Genomic DNA, 20923 nt, shown 5'->3' with positions numbered 1-20923 from the left:
AATATGGTGACCCTAATTTATCAAAACATCTTAAGGTACTCCACAGAAACATTGGCAAGAACACACTGACGCAGAGCTGCATAAAACAGTACAGAGGGCTGAACCTCATTTAGGATGGGTTTTAAGGAGCACTAGACCAAGTGGACCCGTTGGGCCCAAACCTCTCCTGCATTGGTGCAGCACCCTCTCCTCCCCCACTCCCCTCTCCCCCCTCCCCTTCCCCCTCCCTTTCCCCTCCCTCTCACTCCATCCCCCTCAACCCCCCCTTAATCTCCTCCCTCCCTCACTCCACCCTCCTCCCTCCCTCCCTAGGAGATAGATTTAAACTTTAAAATGTGAATAACTTAAAAAATATAACACCGATTTCAATGAAACTTCTTCCATTCCCACCAAAGGGATGACGGTGAGTAAGGTGGGCCTAAAATTGTTGTGATATCGTGTACCGTTTTGGCTGTAGTTCAGGAACAAACAAACAAACAAGAATTTTTGTATATAGATTACAAGGTCGTCAGGGGTGGGTGCGAGCTATTACAAGTTCAGAGAGTAAATTTGATCATAGCGTAAAGGCATGGTTTGCCAAAGGTGAAGTGATTAAATTCATCAATGTACATAAGGCCAGAGCACCACAAATTATCTTGGAAGTATTATGCAGCTGGATTAGATTGTAGAAATAGTGTAGGATGAGACCGGCAAGAGTTTTGAGAAAGAGAATTAACTGGGAGCTAACTTAAATCAACAAACTCAACAGTGTTGGTACAAGTTAGTATGCAGAGTTTTGGTTAAATTCTGGTTTATTAAGGGATAAAAGAAGGGAAGGAGCCATGGAATACGATGCATTTAGAAGTAAGAGAAGGATGAAGGATTCAAGAGTTGAGCTGGGGCAGGGTGCAGACAAAAAATATTAGAGAGGTCAAAAAGACAGGCCCAGTCATATCCAAAGATCAGCTTAAATATAACATTGAGTTTGCGAACAGCCTGACTGTGTTGAAGACATCTTCTAGAGGACTGGAGTTGGTACCAGTGTAAAACGATAGCAATGACATAACAGGAAGTGGATGCCTTCAATTTAGTTGGAGGTTATTTTTACCTCTCCATAAACTAAACATCATACATACGGTCGGACAGGTAAAAGACGAGATAATTGACAGTAAGGCCAAGCTAGCTATCAACAACATAGATGTTGTTCTTTGCATGCTGCTGCGTAGCACACAAGCTGCTGAGTAGATAAGAAACAGAAGAAGTCCTTGGAGAATTCCAAAGAGAGCAGTTTAAGAGCAGGAAGAGGAGTCATTGCTGGACGGATAAAAATGTAACCAAGCAAGTGAAGACCGACCTGGCCAGACAACAGTCGGAAAGGCAAAATGGATGCCTGATCCATCAAAATAAAAGCTGCTGACTTTTTAAAAGAAGGACAAAAAAAGATGGACAGATCTCTATTACCTTCTCAGAGAATGTCATTGGTGACTGATCAGAAATATTTTAGTATTGCAGCAGGGTGAAAACCTAGTGGGATTAGAGCAAATGGTTCTGGGTTGAGATCGGCAAAAAAATGGAAGGCTGCCTCTGTTAAAGGACAGCTAATAATAATGCTAACTGAGGGGAGATTTTTTTTGAAGGTGCGGGGTGATGATGGATTTTTGAAGATGGGAGGATTGCACTCTAGGAAAGGAAACAGTGGCCAAGGAAAGGGGAAAAGACACAAAGTGCTGGAGTAACACAGTGGGTCAGGCAGCATCTCTGGAGAACATGGATAGGTGACGTATCGGGTGGGGTCCCTTCTCCAAGGACAAGGAGCTGTTAACAACATGTTACGAAGAGAACAACATGTGGGCCACGGGATATCTTAATCCAGCACGTCTCAATGTTCCCTCACTGCATTTAGCTGAGGCAGGGACCTGGTCCCCAAAGCCAGCCTCTGATCTACAAGGCCCTGAGAAGAACAATGATTTCCTCTCAAAAATGGCAAACCTTCCCCACAGAAGACCAGTAAGCACAGGACAACCCATAGAATCGGGGGCATAACAGCTGGCAAAATACTTTATTTGCCTCTGATATTCACACACATTTACAAATACTCAAACATTTTAAAATATATCAATTTTTAATACAATGGATAAAATGTTAAAATAATTTAAAAGATCTTAAAATATAAATTAAACACTTATGTACTCGACTCCATTCAAAATAATTAAATACATTAAAATGCATGCAAGTTAAAAGACCAAATTAACATAATGAATTTGGAAAAAGATACATTACCTCAATGTACCCAAAAGCTTCAAGCTGTTCCTCTTTATTGAGTCACTGAGCCTTTACCATGTCCACCCTGCTACATATTTAGCTTCCAGATTCAGAGTAATTGCTGGGAAAATGGGGGAAGCTCGCCATCCGCCTTCGGTCCCCATTTCATCAGCAAAGCGCAATTCAAGGATATCAGCAAACTTGTTACCAGAACTTGAGGCTGTGAGTTATGGGGAGCGGTTGGGCAGGCTAGGACTTTATTTCTTGGAGTGCAAGAGCTTGTAGAGTGATCTTATGGAGGTGTATTAAATCATGGGGAATAGATAGGGCAAATACAGTCTTTTTCCCCAGGGTAGGAGAATCAAGAACAAAAGGACATAGATTTAAGGTAAGAAGGCAAAGATTTAAAAGAAATCTGTGGGGCAACTTTTTCACCGAGGGTGGTGGTATATGGAATAAGCTGCCAGTGGATGTAGATGAGACAGGTACACTAACAACAATTAAAAGACATTTGTATAGATGAATTTGGAAAAAGATACACAACCGGCACAGATCTACTTGCACTTTATTCTGTTTTAAAACTGTTACAATTTGTTTCATTGGGTTGTTTAAATTAATACTGACTAGCTAATTAATTTATTGCATCATATGGGAGGCGCATTCCCAATCTCGTTGTACCCCTGTACAATGACAATAAAGATATATTGTGTTGTATTGTATTGTAATGATTTGGACGAGGGAATTGAATGCAACATCTCTAAGTTTGCGGATGACACGAAGCTGGGTGGCAGTGTTAGCTGCGAGGAGGATGCTAGGAGGCTGCAGAGTGACTTGGATAGATTAGGCGAGTGGGCAAATGCATGGCAGATGCAATATAATGTGGATAAATGTGAGGTTATCCACTTTGGCGGCAAGAACAGGAAAGCAGAGTATTACCTGAATGGTGACCGATTGGGAGAAGGGGAGATGCAACGTGACCTGGGTGTCATGGTGCACCAGTCATTGAAAGCAAGCATGCAGGTGCAGCAGGCAGTGAAGAAAGCGAATGGTATTTTGGCATTCATAGCAAGAGGATTTGAGTTTAGGAGCAGGGAGGTTCTGCTGCAGTTGTACAGGGCCTTGGTGAGACCGCACCTGGAGTATTGTGTGCAGTTTTGGTCTCCTAACCTGAGAAAAGACGTTCTTGCCTTAGAGGGAGTACAGAGAAGGTTCACCAGATTGATCCCTGGGATGGCGGGACTTACATATGAGGAAAGACTGGATAGACTGGGCTTGTACTCGCTGGAATTTAGAAGACTGAGGGGGGATCTTATAGAAACATATAAAATTCTTAAGGGGTTGGAGAGGCTAGATGCGGGAAGATTGTTCCCGATGTTGGGGGAGTCCAGAACCAGGGGTCACAGCTTAAGGATAAGGGGGAAGTCTTTTAGGACCGAGATGAGAAAACATTTCTTCACACAGAGAGTGGTGAGTCTGTGGAATTCTCTGCCACAGAAGGTAGTTGAGGCCAGTTCATTGGCTATATTTAAGAGGGAGTTAGATGTGGCCCTTTTTGCTAAAGGGATCAGGGGGTATGGAGAGAAGGCAGGTACAGGCTATTGAGCTGAATGATCGGCCATGATCATATTGAATGGCGGTGCAGGCTCGAAGGGCCGAATGGCCTACTCCTGCACCTATTTTCTATGTTTCTACGTTTCTATGATAGGAAAGGTTTAGAGTGATATAGGTCAAACACGGGTAAATAAAACTTTGGTAGACACAAAATGCTGGAGTAACTCAGCAGGTCAAGCAGCATCTCAGGAGAGAAGGAATGGGTGGCGTTTCGGGTCAAGACCCTTCTTCAGACTGATGTCAGGGGAGGGGCGGGACAAAGATAGGATGTAGTCGGAAACAGGAAGACTAGTGGGAGAACTGGGAAGGGGGGAGGGGAAAGAGAGGGACAGAGGAACTATCTGAAGTTAGGCAACATCTCGGGAGAACATGGAGAAATAAGATGAGCCAACTTGGAAGACGTGGGCAAATTGGGCAGAAGGCCCCAATACCGTGCTGTATGACTTAGAATAGGGCAAGGGTGAGACTATATCTAGATTACCATGTACAATGTTGGTCACCTTATTTACGGAAAGATATTAAATGCACTGGAAGCAGTTAAGAGAAGGTTTAGTAGACCTGTACCAGGAATGAACCGATTATATTATGAGTAAAGGTCAGGCAGGGTAGCCTTTTATCCACTGGAGTTCAGAAAAGGGGGAGACAACCTGAGGCAGGTTGGCATGCACAGAGAATGTTTCCACCTGTGGGCAAGCCTAGAGTGGGGAGCACTGTTCAAAAATAGAGGATGGATATCCACGAGTGAAACTAGCCTTTTTTTTTTATCTCTCTCAAGTCTTACTCAAGGTAAAAGCAGTCTTTGGCTATTTTATGCATAGCCTGTCTAGCCAAGATGCTGCCTGTCCCGCTGAATTACGCCAGCATTTTGTGTCTACCTTTGGCTATTTTAAGGCAGACTCAGATGGATTCTTCATAGGTAGGTCACAGAAATGTAAAGTTGAATTTGCAATCAGATCAGCCATGACTTTAGTAAACATAGAACAGGCTTAATGGGCCACATGACCTGCTCCTGTTCCTATTCTTAAGTTTGTATCATCTCTCAAGAAGTTCAGGATTTCTGTGTTCTCAGAAATAGCCCTCAGAAGAGATTCAGCTTGGCAAAATGACCCTCTCTGGGAAAGATCTGCTTGGTTGAGCCAACAGAAAGGTCAAGAAGGGAAATGGGTAGATAGTAGTTTGATGCAAACATGGTCAAGGGAGCAGGAGATTGGGGCAATGGATAAGACCGGTTTGGCGATGGAAAGAGAGGAAACAAGAGAAAAACTGAGAAAGACACAAGTTCAAGGCAGGAGCTGGTAGACATTGGATCCATGGGCAAGGTGGCGGAAGAGAAGTGGCACATGCCACCAACCGAATAGTCTCAGTCTCAGTCTTAGTGACAAAACCTTCCGTTGTTCTTCATTTGCGTTGTTGAGATTTGAAGATTGTCAAAAAGACACACAAGAGGGGTTCAAAAAGGGCTTGCAGGAGAGAGAAGATGCTCGGATTTATGTTTGTATTTCTGGACTATACTGGAACAACGAATAGCTTTGGCATATTTGAAGGACTCTGAAAATTTAATTTGAGTTGCGGTGGCAGAGTGAAATAATGTTAAGAACAAAAGACTGGCCATAAAAGTATTTAATATTTACTCACACTGTGAAAGGAGGTGAATAAGCCAAGCAACTCGTGTCATTCCCACAAAAAATGATGATTGGTCAAATGGCAAGAGGACTTACACATTTAGGTGATTAAATAAATTAAGTACAACTCTGTGAATTGACATAAATTCCCATCTGATTCATTTATATCCTACAAAATGCTTACCTTACTTATTCTGAAAAATATTTATCATATAATGTCCAGAACCAGTATATGGTTGACACTTAAATGCATTCCAAAATGGTCAAGCAAGCTACAGTTTAAGGATAATGAAGGGATGGGAAATACGTGGATCGAAGCAATATCTGTATCCATGTCCCATGAACAAAGCTCAATTGCCTCCTAACCTAATGCAGAGCTACTATGTAGTCCCTCTCAGTGTTGAAATCTCCTGGGAAGGATTGGCAATCTAATGCGAAAGATTTATAACAATGTAAGCTTTAAAAGCAGTTTGGTATCTAAACATTTTACAGCAAATTTGCATTTTTGTACACCTAACATAATGGTATGCATCAAACAGCATTCTTTTTCAAAACTGCCTCCCTGGTTAGAAAAAAATTACTACAGCAAGGCACACTATCGTGTACTAGGCTTCATAAATTTCACACTCCATTGTTTGCATCAGATATCACCGACGCTCTTTTACTTGGACTTCCAATTTGTCATTTTTACAGCTATTGCCAGAAAGTAGACACAAAGAAAACCTAAAACACCTACTTCATCTTTTGTTCATGTATGTTGGCATGTGCTTTACTTCATTGAATAGCTTAAAAAATTATCATGCTGGGTTACAAAATTTTGCCTCCTACTGTATATCTTTTCAGACTGTCAATGCCATCATCATCTTCATCAGTGGCTCTTAATTATCACCCCCATCTCTTCCCCCCAAAAATTCATTTGTCTCCTTCATTAAACTGAACAGCAGTGGTATCTTGAGTGACTCTGAAATAAATTTTGCCATGTAAAAAAAGTTAATTATGCATTCCAAACCTGGTCGCTGAAGTCCTCAGGGAATTGCCTCCGCACCTCAGGATCTGTAAATAATTGACAGATAATATTAATTGGCTTTGGATTAGCGAGCAAGCAGAGTATCACACATTAATATTTGATCAGAAGATGATAGGGACCTGGCAGGGGATCCAAGGGGCAGCTGAGGCTGTTATGGTGATTAGGGCCAGTGAGAACTGTTCAAGGCTTTCCCCTTTTCCCTCCTCCAGTTAGGGAAAAAAAAGGAGAATATTTGGCGCACCCTTTAGCTTCAAGGCAGCTTTCTACCCTAACCTCCTACTAGCTGCAAATTGCCATCTAGATGTGTTGCCAGAATATCAGAAGGTCTTTCAAATTCCAGAGAGCCTGCTTTGATTGTGATTTTATTAGCTCCCTAGTTTGGCTGACTACAGAGCATAAGAAGATAAATGTTCCAAATTTAGGCTACATCTCTGCCAGCTACTGATGTTCTGCTACCAGCATCCAGCAGAGCTTGCAGTGTTATCAGAGATCAACTTATGAATAATAGGGGGACATGCAGAAGGGTCAATTTAATGCGTGGAATTCTTCCAAAAAAAAAAATCCCCGACTCCAAACAGTTCCTTGAGGCTAATTAGAGCAGTGCTGAACCTTTGTCAGCATGCATGACAACAGTATCAAAGATTTAAGGAGGGAAAAAAGGGATGCTGTACACACAGAACACTATAAGTGACAGCAAATATTTCTTAAAACATACGCTTCAACTTGTTTTGTCAGATCTCTGCTGTCATTAGATTATGAAATGTAGTGCATTGGCAGGGGATTGTGATCTACTTCTATTAGCCTCAATTACATGAATGTAGTTAATTGAGACAAAATTGGAATCAACTGCTAATCCACATAAAACAACATACCAGGGTAAAAACAATGATCAGTGGCATACAGAATGAGTCTTGAAAGAACCACAGAAATTCTCCATACGTCAGACAAATAATCAGCCTGCATTGGAATGAATTCACGTTTGTAAAAATCCCAAAGTAAAATTAGTTTTAAAGTCACCCTGAAGAATGCATAGTCAAAGCACAACCTCTGGCTACAAGATGCGCTTGCTTGTAACATGAAGTATTTGCATTGGTGCTTGCAACTTTACATAATTTGTGCTCAATTCATGCACTAGCATCCCTAGAGTACCATGGCTGCTAGGTAAATAGGGAAAATAGAGTAAGTCAATTCAGACAATGTTGATCCACATAATGATTTGATTTCCTGTGTAGGGATCGTTATTGATTTTGGTGACACACATCTTTAACCCTTTAGGCTTTGCGGTGTACAAACATTGGAACTTGATATAACAAATAATATTTTTTTAATATAAAAGGGTACAATGACAAAATTGGAGGGATCGTAATGGAAAATGCTATAATTATCAGGAAAAACAATGAACTGACTTTTCATATCATTGATTAATCTGACCCCACACAACTTGCCATTGGGAGACACAGTAATGAGTGTTAGGCTGCTTAGCTGTATAGGCTCACCAGAACAGCTGTGATTTAAGTAGTATGCAACTTATTCCAGAGAATACTTCACCGATATCAACCCAAACATATAAAGCATATTTTGCACAGAAATATATTTTAGACCCAGGAAAACAAGCCCAATTTTTTCAGCATAATATTACCATGATAATAAATGAGAGCCAAACTGCATAGAATAAATGAATTTAGTTATAAGGTTATGTGACGATATTTTTGATTCACTAGATCAATATTATGAAAATAAATGGTTAACATAAGTGAAAAAAATGTTAACATTTATTATAAGCATAAATTATGCCTGCAAGAATAAAGTGACCAGTGAATTCCATTAGTTATCTGCAATAATTTGATAACTCACAAATTACGTTTGTTACAAATGAAGAATAAATTGTCATGCTTAGTTAGCATTATAAATGCAGAAATGACATGACAGAACTTCATGCAGTTATCCCCTCCATCACACCCATTTTTCTCTGATCATATCAACCACCATTCTCACACACACACACACACATAATACACATCACTCTAATCTGCTCTGTATACAACTTTTTACTGTAGTTTTTTAATGATCCAAATATTGTAGCTGTATGACTAGAAAAATGTCACTATTCATCACGATCACACTGCAAACCAGTCAGCAAACTCTCAACCACACACACATATATCTCTACATGTGGAGATCCAGAAGTTTGTATCAGGGATTCCGTACTCCTCCAGACTTCACTGATTTACAGCCTCCTCTGCTGTAATCAGCGAATTGATAAGAACTTCAGGTATTTATGGACATGCTCACATCATAAAAACAGCCTGAATATGTTATACTTTATTGTATAGGGAGTTTTACAAGGAGTAATTGTGACCTTGTCAGGCATACTAGAGCATAATTACATCTCATTTTATGGATTAGAATTCCCTCAGATAAATATTTCAAACTATTAAGGATCTTAAAATATTTTTGCATTTTAAATATTTTTATATTTTAGCTTTTCTTTTTATTGGACATGTTCTAAACTTTATTTTGCACTGCATAAAATGTTTAAAACACATGTTTTATTGTGTTTTTTAACTGCGTCTTTGCAGTCTGAGAAAATCTTCCAGTGTGTAGAAAGGAACTGCAGATGCTGGTTTATACCGAAGATAGACACAAAGTGCTGGAATAACTCAGCATGTCAGGCAGCATCTCTGGAGAAAAAGGATGGGTGAAGAAGGGTCCTGGCCCAAAATGTCATCCATCCTTTTCTTAGTGATGCTACCTGACCCGCTAAGTTACTTCAGCACTTTGTGTCTCTCTCCAGTGTGAATCTTCCAGTGTGCTTGTTTTGACGACTGGGTTGTTGAATGGATGGGCTCCTCGTGAATTGGTGGCTCTAAGCAACTGATGTAAAAAGGAAGTCCCCCAACACAGATTGCTAAATCGGTTAAGGAAACTATCCTTAGGTCAGTCACAAGCACTGCCACTTCACCATTGACCATGCAATCCCGGCAACAGTTTCATTGTACCTCTTCTTATTGGACCCCATATGCAAACAAAGATCCAGCGAACACACTTCCTATAATCTGCAAACCCACAGTAGGTTTAAATACCTTTCCTTCAATCTGATGCCAATAGAAAATAGATCGTTGAGCCATTCCAATTTTAATCTGACTTAGTTCAGAGATAAAGCACGGAAACAGGCCCTTCAACCCTCCGAGTCCACACTGACCATCGACCACCCACTCACACTAGTTCTATGCTATCCCACTTTCTCATCCACCTCTACACACTAGGGGCAATTTATAGAGACCAATTATCCTACAATCCCGCACGTCTTTGGGATGTGGGGGGGAGGGAGGGGGTCCTGGAGGAAACCCATGCAATTACAGGGAGAACGTGAAAACTCCACACAGACAATGGCCAAAGTCAGGATTGAACCCAGGCCTCTGGTGCTACGTAGAAGCAGTTCTACCAGCTTTGCTTCTGTGCCATCTTCAAGTTTCTTCTTCCATGTCAAAAATATTCCCAGTGGAATATTATGCTGCAGGCAGAATACATTTTCCTCTCCATAATCAGAGCAGGATTCAGACAGACAAGGGGTGATGGGGAGAAAGCAGGAGAATGGGTTGCAAGGGAAAGGTAGATCAGCCATGGTTGAATGGTGGATTAGACTTGATAGGCCGAATGGTCTAATTCTGCTCCTATCACTGATGAACAATTCGTTGAGCAAACTGCCTGATCAATCACACATTCTTTCTGCTGTACGAAACAAATGAGCTATTTTTAATTTTAGCTATAAGTCACTATAGAGCAACAATGCATACCAATGCAATTAATAACTCAAGTTGTGCAGCAAGAGCAAAAGATAACTAATTGCTGGAACAGCTCAGTGGATCAAGCAGCATCTACTGAGGCAAATAGATGGTCAACTTTTCGGGCTGAGACCCTGTGCCAGAATGGAGAATGCAGAGGGGAAATTGGCAGGGAGATAGAAGTGAGGGGATGGGGTGAGGCAGAGGCAGGTAGGTAATGGGTAGAACCAGATGAGAGGGCAGTGGGAAATGATGGAGAGATGGAGCCAGGTGGGGAAGGAGGAGTGTTTAGACAGAGACTGGTCGGTGATGATTAGAAATAGATAAGGAGGGAAAATATTAGGCAGATGGAACTAGGTTGGGGAGAATAACAAGTCTTGGTAATTAGAGGGCAGAGAAGGGGTGGGAAAGGTGAAACAGTGGACTTCTAGGTGTTGGATAAGGACACCGGGTGAACACCACCTCGTATTCCTCTTGGGTAGACTTCAACGCAATGGTATCAACACTGAATTTTCCAATCATTTTTTAGGAAACCCATCACCTACATACCTATCCATCTAGGTTTCACCACTCCTATCTCCTCCCCCATCCGGTTCCATCCGTATATTATTCCTCCCTTATGCATTTCCACCTATCACCAACTAGCCTCTGCCTCTACCTTCCCTCTTATTTCTATGTACATTCCTCTAGACTCTGTCATATTGCAGGGCCGCGACCTGAAACGTCAGCCTTCCCTTTGCCCCTGACCCACTGCATTCTTCCAGTAGATTGTTTTTTGCTCCAGATTCCAGCATTTACAATCTCTTCTGTGTTTATTCAGCTGTGAATGAATAAATCAATTTCCATTATCGTTCATATTGCAGTCATTCTGCCATCTTCTTTTATATTTGCAGGCCAATGATACCCTGCAAGGATGCTGGCATAACAATGGCAAGCTATGTTAATTGGAAATGTAACAATTTGGTAAGTGAATGCTCTTTACTGAGCAACTATCCACATTAATTCACCCAGAATATTATTTAAAAGTGTCATGCAAGTTTTAAACACAACTTGCCACTACTTTATACTTACTTTTATAGTCACTAACCATACTCTGTTCATCGATCTTTAAGGTTTGCGCAACTTTAGTTTTTAATAATTTCAATATCTCCTTGCCTAACCTCTCCCTAATTCTATGACCTTGCAATCTTAAGCACCGTGTACAACGCACGAGTTTCATTAATGACTGTCCCGCCAAGATATGCTTCCCTGAGTTAACTCCCTTCTTCAGCACTTGTTGTTTATCTATCTCCTCCACTACCTTTAAAAACCTCCGCTCAATTATCTTGGTTTGTCCTTTTGTATTCTTCTAACCCTCCTGGTCTTTCTCTCATTCAGTCTCTTCCCTTACTCTGTGTGTACTGACTGTCCACAACCTAGAGCAAAAGCTCCAGGAACTTTCGAGAAGGAAATAAGTTCAAATTGAAATTGCAGCAGAACTATCAAACTGTAACCATAATAAATTGTGTAGTCTCTGGTTCAATGGCAATTCCCTGCAAAATTGACACGCCAAGTGTATAGGAATTATTTTTTAATAACTCATAGGCCACACCGATTCATGCAGAGTTTCACTTACAGGTCTTTAAATTAGGCATATAACAGTTTAATTTTTTTTTAAATTTAAAGTGGAAAGAGTTGCAGAATGACCTGCTCAGTCAATCCTCAATTTGAAGCACCAGCACTCTTTTGCATGATTCTCTGTGAAGCCACTAGATGGAGCTTCCCACAAAGGACAAATGCCAATGTGGTGGGGTCAGTGCAAGTTCCAAAAGCAGAACCACGTTGCCTACATCCAAAACAACACAGACCAGTGGGTTGGGGAAATGGACGGAAGAAACATTGGAATTTAACCAAACAACCAAATCAAGACAATTTCCTAGAAATCTAAAAAGGATATAAATTGAAAAATTAAAAAAAATAAACTGCAGATGCTGGAAATTCAAATTTAAATAAAAAGAAAATGCTGATGTCAGGTAGCATCTGTGAAAAGGAAACATAACAGAGGTAATATTTCAGATCAAAGTCCCTTTTGTCAGAACTGGGATTTTGGGACAAAAAAAATGGGTTTTGAATTGTTGGGAAGATGGGAGGCGGTATGAATAAGAGTAAAGAGAACTTTTGAGATAGGTTTATGCCAGGTAGATGTGGGGGTGGGTTGTTAATAGGAGCGGTTAGAGGGACTAAAAGTAGTGTGATGTGCTACAAATAGAACGACAGGGTGTGCTGATGAAAAGAATTACTGAGCCAATATCACAGATAGATGGATTACAACAACAAAAAAGAGGCCATTTCTGATATAGACAGAGAAAGTAGTTATCAGATGTTGGAGAATTCAGTGTTGAATTGAAATTTGACATTCAGTCAAATTTCTCCTTACAACCTAGCAAGGTTTTACATTTCACAGATTATCCTCCACAAATGTTGCCAGCTTTAACAAGATTCCATCATCAGACAAATTCCCCACCCCTTTCTGCTATGTGAAAGGACCGCTGTCAAGACTCACTGGTCCTCCTCTGTCTTCACCAACCACTCCTCGCCCCACAGAAATCCCCATGCAACCAGAGAAATTCCGACTTGAAGGAGGGTCTTGACCCGAAACGTTACCTATTCCTTTTCTCCAGAGATGTTGCCTGACCCGCTGAGTCACTCCACATTTTGTACCTATTTTCAATTACGACACCTGTCCTTTCACTTCCTTCCTTCTCACCAACCAGAAAGTCCTTGTGGAAGCTGCAGTATGGCAAATGTTAAGATAGCTGTACAGCACTAAGGACCTTTGAGCGTCCTTTGACATGCAGCACAAGGATCATTGTAGACATCCCTTGATGTGGAGCACAAGGTTCTAGATAGACATGCTTTGACGTGCAATTAGCTATAACCTTACACCACAAGATTCTAGAGTTATCCTTTGACATACAGCTAGTTATAACAGTACAGTACAAGGTCCTTGAGAGTTCTTTACTAAGATTAAATGTAAATAAAGGATTGAATTGCATGTAGTTTTTATTATAGATTAGTGGGTTTAAGAACGGATTGTAATTGGCGAAAAGGAATTTGAGAGAGTGCAAGATTTCATTTGATCAAAATCTGTCTAAAAGTTGATGCTGCCGAGCTGAATTTTAGAGTAGTCCGGTAACTGGGACTGTGCTGCTCTCCTTGTGCACAAGTAAATAAAGTGCGTCTGGAGAACAAATGCAAGTTGTCGGAGTCCAGTTGACAGGCGACGACAACACACATGAACTGCTGACAGCTCAGTATACTGCAACTGGTGTTCACACTGTGATCTTCTCTACATTGGGGGAACCAAATGCAAGATTGGGCAACTTCTTTGCACAAGGGCAGCACTTAACTTTAAGTTGCTTGCCACTTTAATTTTCCATTCCACACCCACCTTCGGTTTAGGATTAGTATTATGGTCACATGCACCAAGGTTTAGTGAACAGCTTTCTTTTGCATGCTATCCAATCAAATCAGATAATACTATAAATAAATACAATCACGCCAAAATCAAGTATATAGACCAAGCAAAGGCAAAGAGTACAGAATATAGTTCTCAGAGGGAAAGATACAGAATGTAGGATTTAGTTCTCAGAGAGGAAATACATAGTGCAGAATATAATTCTCAGAGGGAAAGGTAGAGGGTGATGAATATAGCTCTTGCCTATCTGTCTATGGCCACCTACACTGTTACAACGAGCCCAAACCAATGTTTGAGGTACTGCACCTCAGCACTCAATACTGAGTTCTCTAACTTCCAATAACTCCCTTTCTCTGTAAGAGAAATATTCTCTTTTGCTACGAATCATCCCTCTTTTCTCCCCTCTTTGTTTACACTGTGACTTGCATCACATCACACTTCTATACTACCCTCCCACAGTCCCTTTAACAATCCATCCCCAGAGACAACCTTGGCCCAATGAGCAAAACACAATGTGCTGAAGTAACTCAGATCAGGTAGCATCTGTGGAGCAAATGAACTGCCGTTGTTTCCAGTCGGAAGAGACGTTTCAGTCTGAAGAAGTGTCTAGACCCAAAACATTGCCTATCAATTTCCCTCACAGATGCTGCCTGACCCGCCGAGTTACTCCAGCACTTTGTGCTTTGCTCGGGATTCCAGTGTATACAGTTCCTTCCCCAGGCCCAATGAGTCCACACACAAGTTCACACAAGTTATAGGAGTAGAATTAGGCTATTCGGCCGATCGAGTCTAGTCCACCATTCAATCATGGCTGATCTCTGCCTCCTGATCCCATTTTCCTGATTTCTCCCCTTAACTCTTGACACCTGGTCGAATCAAGAGTTTGTCTATCTCTGCCTTAAAAATATCCACTGACTTGGCCTCCACAGCCCTCTGTGGCAATGAGTTCCACAGATTAACTACCATCAGACTCAAGAAGTTCCTCCTCACCTTTCTAAAAGAGTGCCCTTTAAATCTGAGACTATGACCTCTGGTCTTAGTCTCTCCCACCAGTGGAAACATCCTTTCCACATCCACTCTATGCCTTTCATTATTCTGTAAGTTCGTCCAACATTTTTTTAATTTTTTTTAAATCACAGATTATACATTTGATTTATGCATCTCCCTCCCCACCACCTTTCTCTGTCAATAAAAACTAATCTTTTTCTCTCTATTCCAATTCTGATTAAGGGTCTTCAAACTAATATGTGAACAGTTTTACTTTCCTCTGATGCTGCCTGAATTGCTGAGTGTTTCCTGCACTTTTTGTTTTTAATGCATGAAAGTAATTAAATCTCTTTTAGACCACCTTCCATCATAATGATAAACACACTGCTAAATCACAGCAAAACAGTCCATGGGGTGACAAGATTAGAATGGAGATTTAATTACTTATTTCCAGAATCCAAACAATAGTTCTCAGAGGGAAAGGTACAAAGTGTAGGATATACACCGATCAGCCAAAACATTATGACCTGATGAGCCAAAACATTATGACCACCTGACTAATATGCTGTTGGTCCTCCGTGTGCAGCCTCATACGCAGCAGGGTGCGATGCACTGTGTATTGCGACACATTCCCCCCATGACCACCATTAAAATCTTCTGTGACTTGTGCCACAGTAGACCTTCTGACGGGATCGCCTTTGTTGCCCTCGCGCATCGATGAGCCTTGGGCGCCCAACACCCTGTTGCCGGTTTGTTCCTCCTCAGACCACTGTGGTTAGGTACTAACCACTGCCGACCGGGAGCACCCAACAAGCCTTGGCGTTTCAGAGATGCTCTGACCCAGTCGTCTGGCCTGAACAATTTGGCCCTTGTCAAAGTCGCTCAGGTCTTTCCTTCTACCCATTTCTCCTACATCCAACACATCAACTTCAAGAACTGACTGCTCACTTGCTGCCTAATATATCCCACCCCTTGACAGGTGCCATTGTAACAAGATAATCAATGTTATTCATTTTACCTGTCAGTGGTCATAATGTTTTGGCTGATCGGTGTAGTTCTCAGATTCCACTGTCGAATCAAGACATGGCTATCTTTTAAATGTGAAGTCTCTTGGCCTGCACCACCCTTACTGTATATAATTTATATTAACTATTTACTGTCAACTTTCCTAATTTTGGCTTTCACTATTCTCTGAATCATACTCCCCGTTCTTCTGTAAGCATTATTTTCCTGCTTTACCTTCTCCATTAGGCACTTCATGTACCTTTTCAACATCCACTCCAAGAGATTTATCTTTATACAAGAAGTTGGCATGCGGCCTCTAATGGCTCCTCAATCACTGGGGTTCAACCTGACAACATGGAACTTGTCAATAAAAACAGTACAACATCCAGAGGAGCTTCAGGTCTACGATAAATGAAGTGGAAAGGTGCACACCAAAATATTTTCCTTTCCTATTTTTCTGTGGCAATCAAAATGTTGTAAGATTGGGCTTAATTATTTGTGAATTGTGGCTTCCAGTGGCGAAGGAGAAAGGTAATTACATTGTGTTGCTATACTATATTGAAGTCAGATACACTTAAGAGTATTGAATTCAAAATTACAATTCATTCACAGATTTATAGAGCAAGTTGGATTAGAATGCAGCTGGTTGCTAACTTACTTTCACATCTACTCTGTAAAATAAGCTAAATAAATGATACAACTTATTAATGTATTTATATGTGGAAAGGGAATATCATTCACAATTTTTAACACAAATAAAAGGGTTGGAAACTTTTAACATTCCAGCATTGCTCCACAGCAAATAGACATCCCACAAATAGAACAAAGCCTCAGTGAGGGCAGTCAAGGTGGAGGTGAGCAATGAACGCATTTGCATTCAGTACGACTGATAATGAAGTTCAATTGCTTCGTATTACATTCGTTATTTATTTATTCGTGTCATCACACAGCTGTTTGCCAATAGCGAGCAAATTTCAGTGCAACGTCGTTGGCCTCTGCAAGATCGTTTACAGTGCATGTGTCATGCAGCATGTCTCAGCTCAGGAGATGTTCCATAGTCTGGAGGCCCCGTCCGCACTCGCAGTCTGCCACACCTTCAGTATATCCCCACTTCAGCATGTTCGATTTGCTCCTCCCCATGTCTGTCCGCAGTCTGTTGAGATTGCGCCAGGTTACCACGGTTGGTCGGAACCTGGTGGGAGTTTCTCAGAGGGATCAATTGCCATGTGAATGTCTTCCGGAGATTTCTCTAGTCTCTCTTCCCAGAGTTTGAGCCTTCTGGACGATGCACTGCAGCCCAGGGGATGGACAGAAGAGACGAAACTTCTGCGTGATTTCAAACGCTGAGGTAGCAAAGGGTGGTCATGTAGGTGGTGTCTTTCATCCTCTGATTGTCTGAGGCATTCTTTTTGACAGGCTACAGCTCTTCAGACTCCAGGAGGTGCAATGCCAGAGAGTAAGTAGATGTTGTCAGTCTTGGTAGGTTTCATGCATCCACTGATGCAGCGACAGCTTGTGTTTAGCACCGGATCAATCTTCCTTGCATGAGCTGAGCGCTCAAATACTGTGCAGGCATACTCGGCAGTGGAGAAGCAGAGAGCCAGAGCTGTTGATCAAATGGTTTTAGAATTTGCTCCCCATTTTGAGGTACTCAGCTTACTAAGAAGAGCATTTCTGGAACTGACTTTTCCTTTACATTAGTCAATCCTTTAAAAGTAAGCAAAAATGCATACCATTCACTAAAACCATCTCAATTCAAGATGGTAATGAACAAATTCAGCCAGATTTATAGATATATGGTACTAAAGGGAATGTGTAGAAAGGAACTGCAGATACTGGTTTAAACCAAAGATAGACACAAAAAGCTGGAGTAACTCAGCGGTTCAGACAGCATCTCTGGAGAAAAGGAATAGGTGACGATTCGGGTGGAGACCCTTCTTTGGGCTCAATAGATGACGTTTCGTGACGAGACCTTTCTTCAGACCACAGGGGATACTACAGGGAATAACGCAAGGCACATCTCTATGTCAACATTCAACAGTAAGTAGGCTTTGGTATTTCTCTCTTGCAGTAACAGCATTTCCTCCCTTGAATCGTCTACTTAGTAAACACTTGGTCATCCTCATGGGTGACACAGAGGTGAGCTCACGAGTGGTCTGAGTAGTGCATGCTATTACTGATCCCACTCCCACCCAATAAATTGGAGCAGAGCCATGAAAAAGAATCCTTGTGTTCCATGGTCTCAACTCAAAATGTCGCACCAGAGACCTATTTGTTTATGCCATCTAGAAAATCCAGTAAAGATGCAACATGTTGGAAAAATGCATGTGGATATTGGACTCCAACAACAAATCCAGGACATCCAAATGCAAGAACTCTGTATCATCATTTATAAATGGCCACCATCACAATGGTGCGTAGACCACTGAACTAATGAAGGCCAACCATCAAATCTAAAGTATTACATTTTAATGCTTGGCAGAAGTCCATCCACATGCTGTCACATGTAAGAACCTTTTTTCCCGAAGATAGAAAAATCAAACACTAGAGTGCATAGCTTTATGGTGAGAGGGGCAAAGTTTAAAGGAGATGCGCGGGGTAAGTTTTTATTTTACACAGTGGCAAGCGCCCGGAATGCACTGCCAGCGATAGTGATTGAGACAGATATGAAAGTGGCATCTAAGAGACTTTTGGATAGGCATATGGATATGCAACGAATGGAGGGATGTGGATAATGTGCAGATAGATAAGAGTTGGCCTTGGCCTCGTGTGCAGACATCATTGCACACATCGTGGGCTGAAGGGCCTGTTGTTGTGCTGTACTGTTCCATGTACTAAGATCTTTGGTGTAACTACAGCTACAATTTTAACAGTTTCAGATATTCCTGGCATTGCTCCTTACTGCAGTAGCAGAAATTATGAACCAGTTCTCAGTGTAAGTGACCCTCATGCATCAAACATTATTTGCAAACAAAATCTTCCCTCTACAAAAAGAGTAAAACATACCTAAGCCTCCTTTTTTTTATTTTCAGAACTATGCACCTAAGTTAAAGCCAGCCGGTTTAAATTAAAAGCTGGTATACTAGTCAGACATCTTTTTAATACTTGTCTGACAATGCAGAAAGCTGCCAACCACACTTTTATTGTGCAACATGAAACATAAATGCTACTGATTGGGCTTGAAATGATTTTTTTTTCAATCTATATTTTAGTGGATTGTGCAATGTGACTACCAAACATTTGATTTTTTTTCCCTTTCCTGCTTAAGCATCATAAAAATTTAAAACCTCTGAAACATGGAGCCACGGCTCCTGAAAAAAAGATTCTTTATTGAATCAGTACATAATCAGCTTTGTATGCAATTCTTTCAAGCAACAGAACACTTTTCTTGCAAACAGCAGCAGGGTGGAACATGCAAGAACCTGGCACCCTGTGGTTAAGCAAACTGTATTAAAATTTTCTGCTTGGCAGAATTCCAATTGTGTGTCTGTGTGTTTTTACAAGTACTGTATTTTGTGCATTACGCTGTATCAGCTGTATTTCATTGAGTTCCAAATAACATTGTGAAGTCTTCTGTATTTTTATTTGGAACAGGTGATTACTGGAAAACAGTGCATCATTCTTTACTGTACATACTTTAAATTTATAGAAATAGCTCCAAATGTATTTCTAGAGAACTTGCATGAAACAGCGGACAACATATTAAGGGTGTTTATTTCCATAGAGGTTCCATAGAAAATTGTTTGCCTGGAAAATATTACCGCCAACCACTCAATGATGATGTGCCAAAATGTACCAACTCCGACGCTTGTTTCTCAATACAAGTCCTGATTGAAATTATTTTCAACCAAGCAAATATAACTCTCTCATTCAAAATTAGATTTCTCTCACAAAACATGTCTCGAACGAATCAGTCCCATCCAAGCCCAGTGCAGCTCTGACAAATCATGTGCTGACTGCCAGCTAAATCCACCAAGATTCGAATGGTGGCGATGTGACAAATAGCCCATGTGGCTGCCTCAACTACGGAATGCTTCAAGCTTGAAATCAGTCCAAACTTTATCTGCTGCTTATGGGAAACTATTCTCCTCTTTTACTCATTGGTCCGAGCCCAATATTTAACTTGGGCCTCCACTCCAATTTTATCCTTGCACCTCCACAAAGTACAGCAGAATGTTTTTGCTGGGTTAAAGTGAATACTTAAGTTGAAGTTAGTGTTCAAAGAAAACCCCCGTGTTTAAAACAGCAATACATCTCTCCTCACACATTTACTTTGGCAACTAACTGTTGAGATTTCTTGGCACTTTCTGCACTCAGTAGAGGAATATTTTTGTAATCAATCAAATTCCAACTTTTGATCATTTTCTATTGATCCATAACTAACAAAACAAAAAACAAAAAAATAATTTAGTTACTGTCTTAGAAGTATCTGTTTTCCACGTACCCAATTTTGCAGTTTTGATCAACACAATCTAAACACAGATTGTCTCAAAATAATATGGCTTAGATTCAACACTACTGGAATGGCACAGTGGTGCAACTGGTAGAGCTTCTGCCTCACAGCACCAGAAACCCGGGTTCGATCCTGACCTTGGATGTTGTCTGTGTGAAGTTTGCACTCTCTCCCTGTGACTGCTTGGGTTTTCTTTGGGTTCTCCAGTTTCGTTCCACATTCCAAAGACGTACGAGTTTGTAGGGTAATTGGCTTCTGTAAATTACCTTAAGTGTGTAGGGTGTGGATGAGAAAGTGGTATAACATAGAACTAGTGGAAACCGGTGATTGATGGTTAGCATGGATTCAGTGGACCAAAGGGCCTGTTTCCTGACTAAACTCAATAAACTAAACTATTTAAAATGGAAGTCAAAATTGATCTTTGGAATTTCATTCAGCGCATGCAACACTGCCTACCTTACTTCAATGTTGAGGAATGCTGCCTGTCCCGCTGAGTTACTCCAGCATTTTGCGTCTACCTGCTTTCTTGATGTTGAGGTTGCTTTCTTGAAAAGCATGACTTTAAGCAAACCAACATTAAGCAAATCCAATTTTCCCATGAGGATTAGTCTATGGAGTTAGATTCTTTTGAACATTTCTCATCTTTTGGATGATTTCTGATCTTGTTAAACATACGATTCAACAACTCCAAATTTAATGACTTTCAACAAAAATTTCTAAATATAACAGATATAT

The 20923-nt window shown here is 40.9% G+C and overlaps 1 protein-coding gene across 3 annotated transcripts in view; it reads right to left on the bottom strand.

Moving 5' to 3' along the window:
- Positions 1 to 20923, bottom strand: part of dennd1a (DENN/MADD domain containing 1A) — a 514736-nt gene that overhangs the window by 376026 nt on the left and 117787 nt on the right. For all 3 annotated transcript variants that reach the window (XM_078426383.1, XM_078426382.1, XM_078426384.1), the window contains exon 3: positions 6484 to 6527. In XM_078426383.1, the coding sequence (XP_078282509.1) occupies positions 6484 to 6527 (44 nt within the window). The remainder of the gene's footprint in view (positions 1 to 6483; positions 6528 to 20923) is intronic.

Source organism: Rhinoraja longicauda, chromosome 31 (assembly GCF_053455715.1).
Source record: "Rhinoraja longicauda isolate Sanriku21f chromosome 31, sRhiLon1.1, whole genome shotgun sequence".
Classification (NCBI taxonomy): domain Eukaryota; kingdom Metazoa; phylum Chordata; class Chondrichthyes; order Rajiformes; family Arhynchobatidae; genus Rhinoraja; species Rhinoraja longicauda.
Note: the sequence above shows the minus strand (reverse complement) of the source record. Positions and strands in the feature narration are given on the sequence as shown.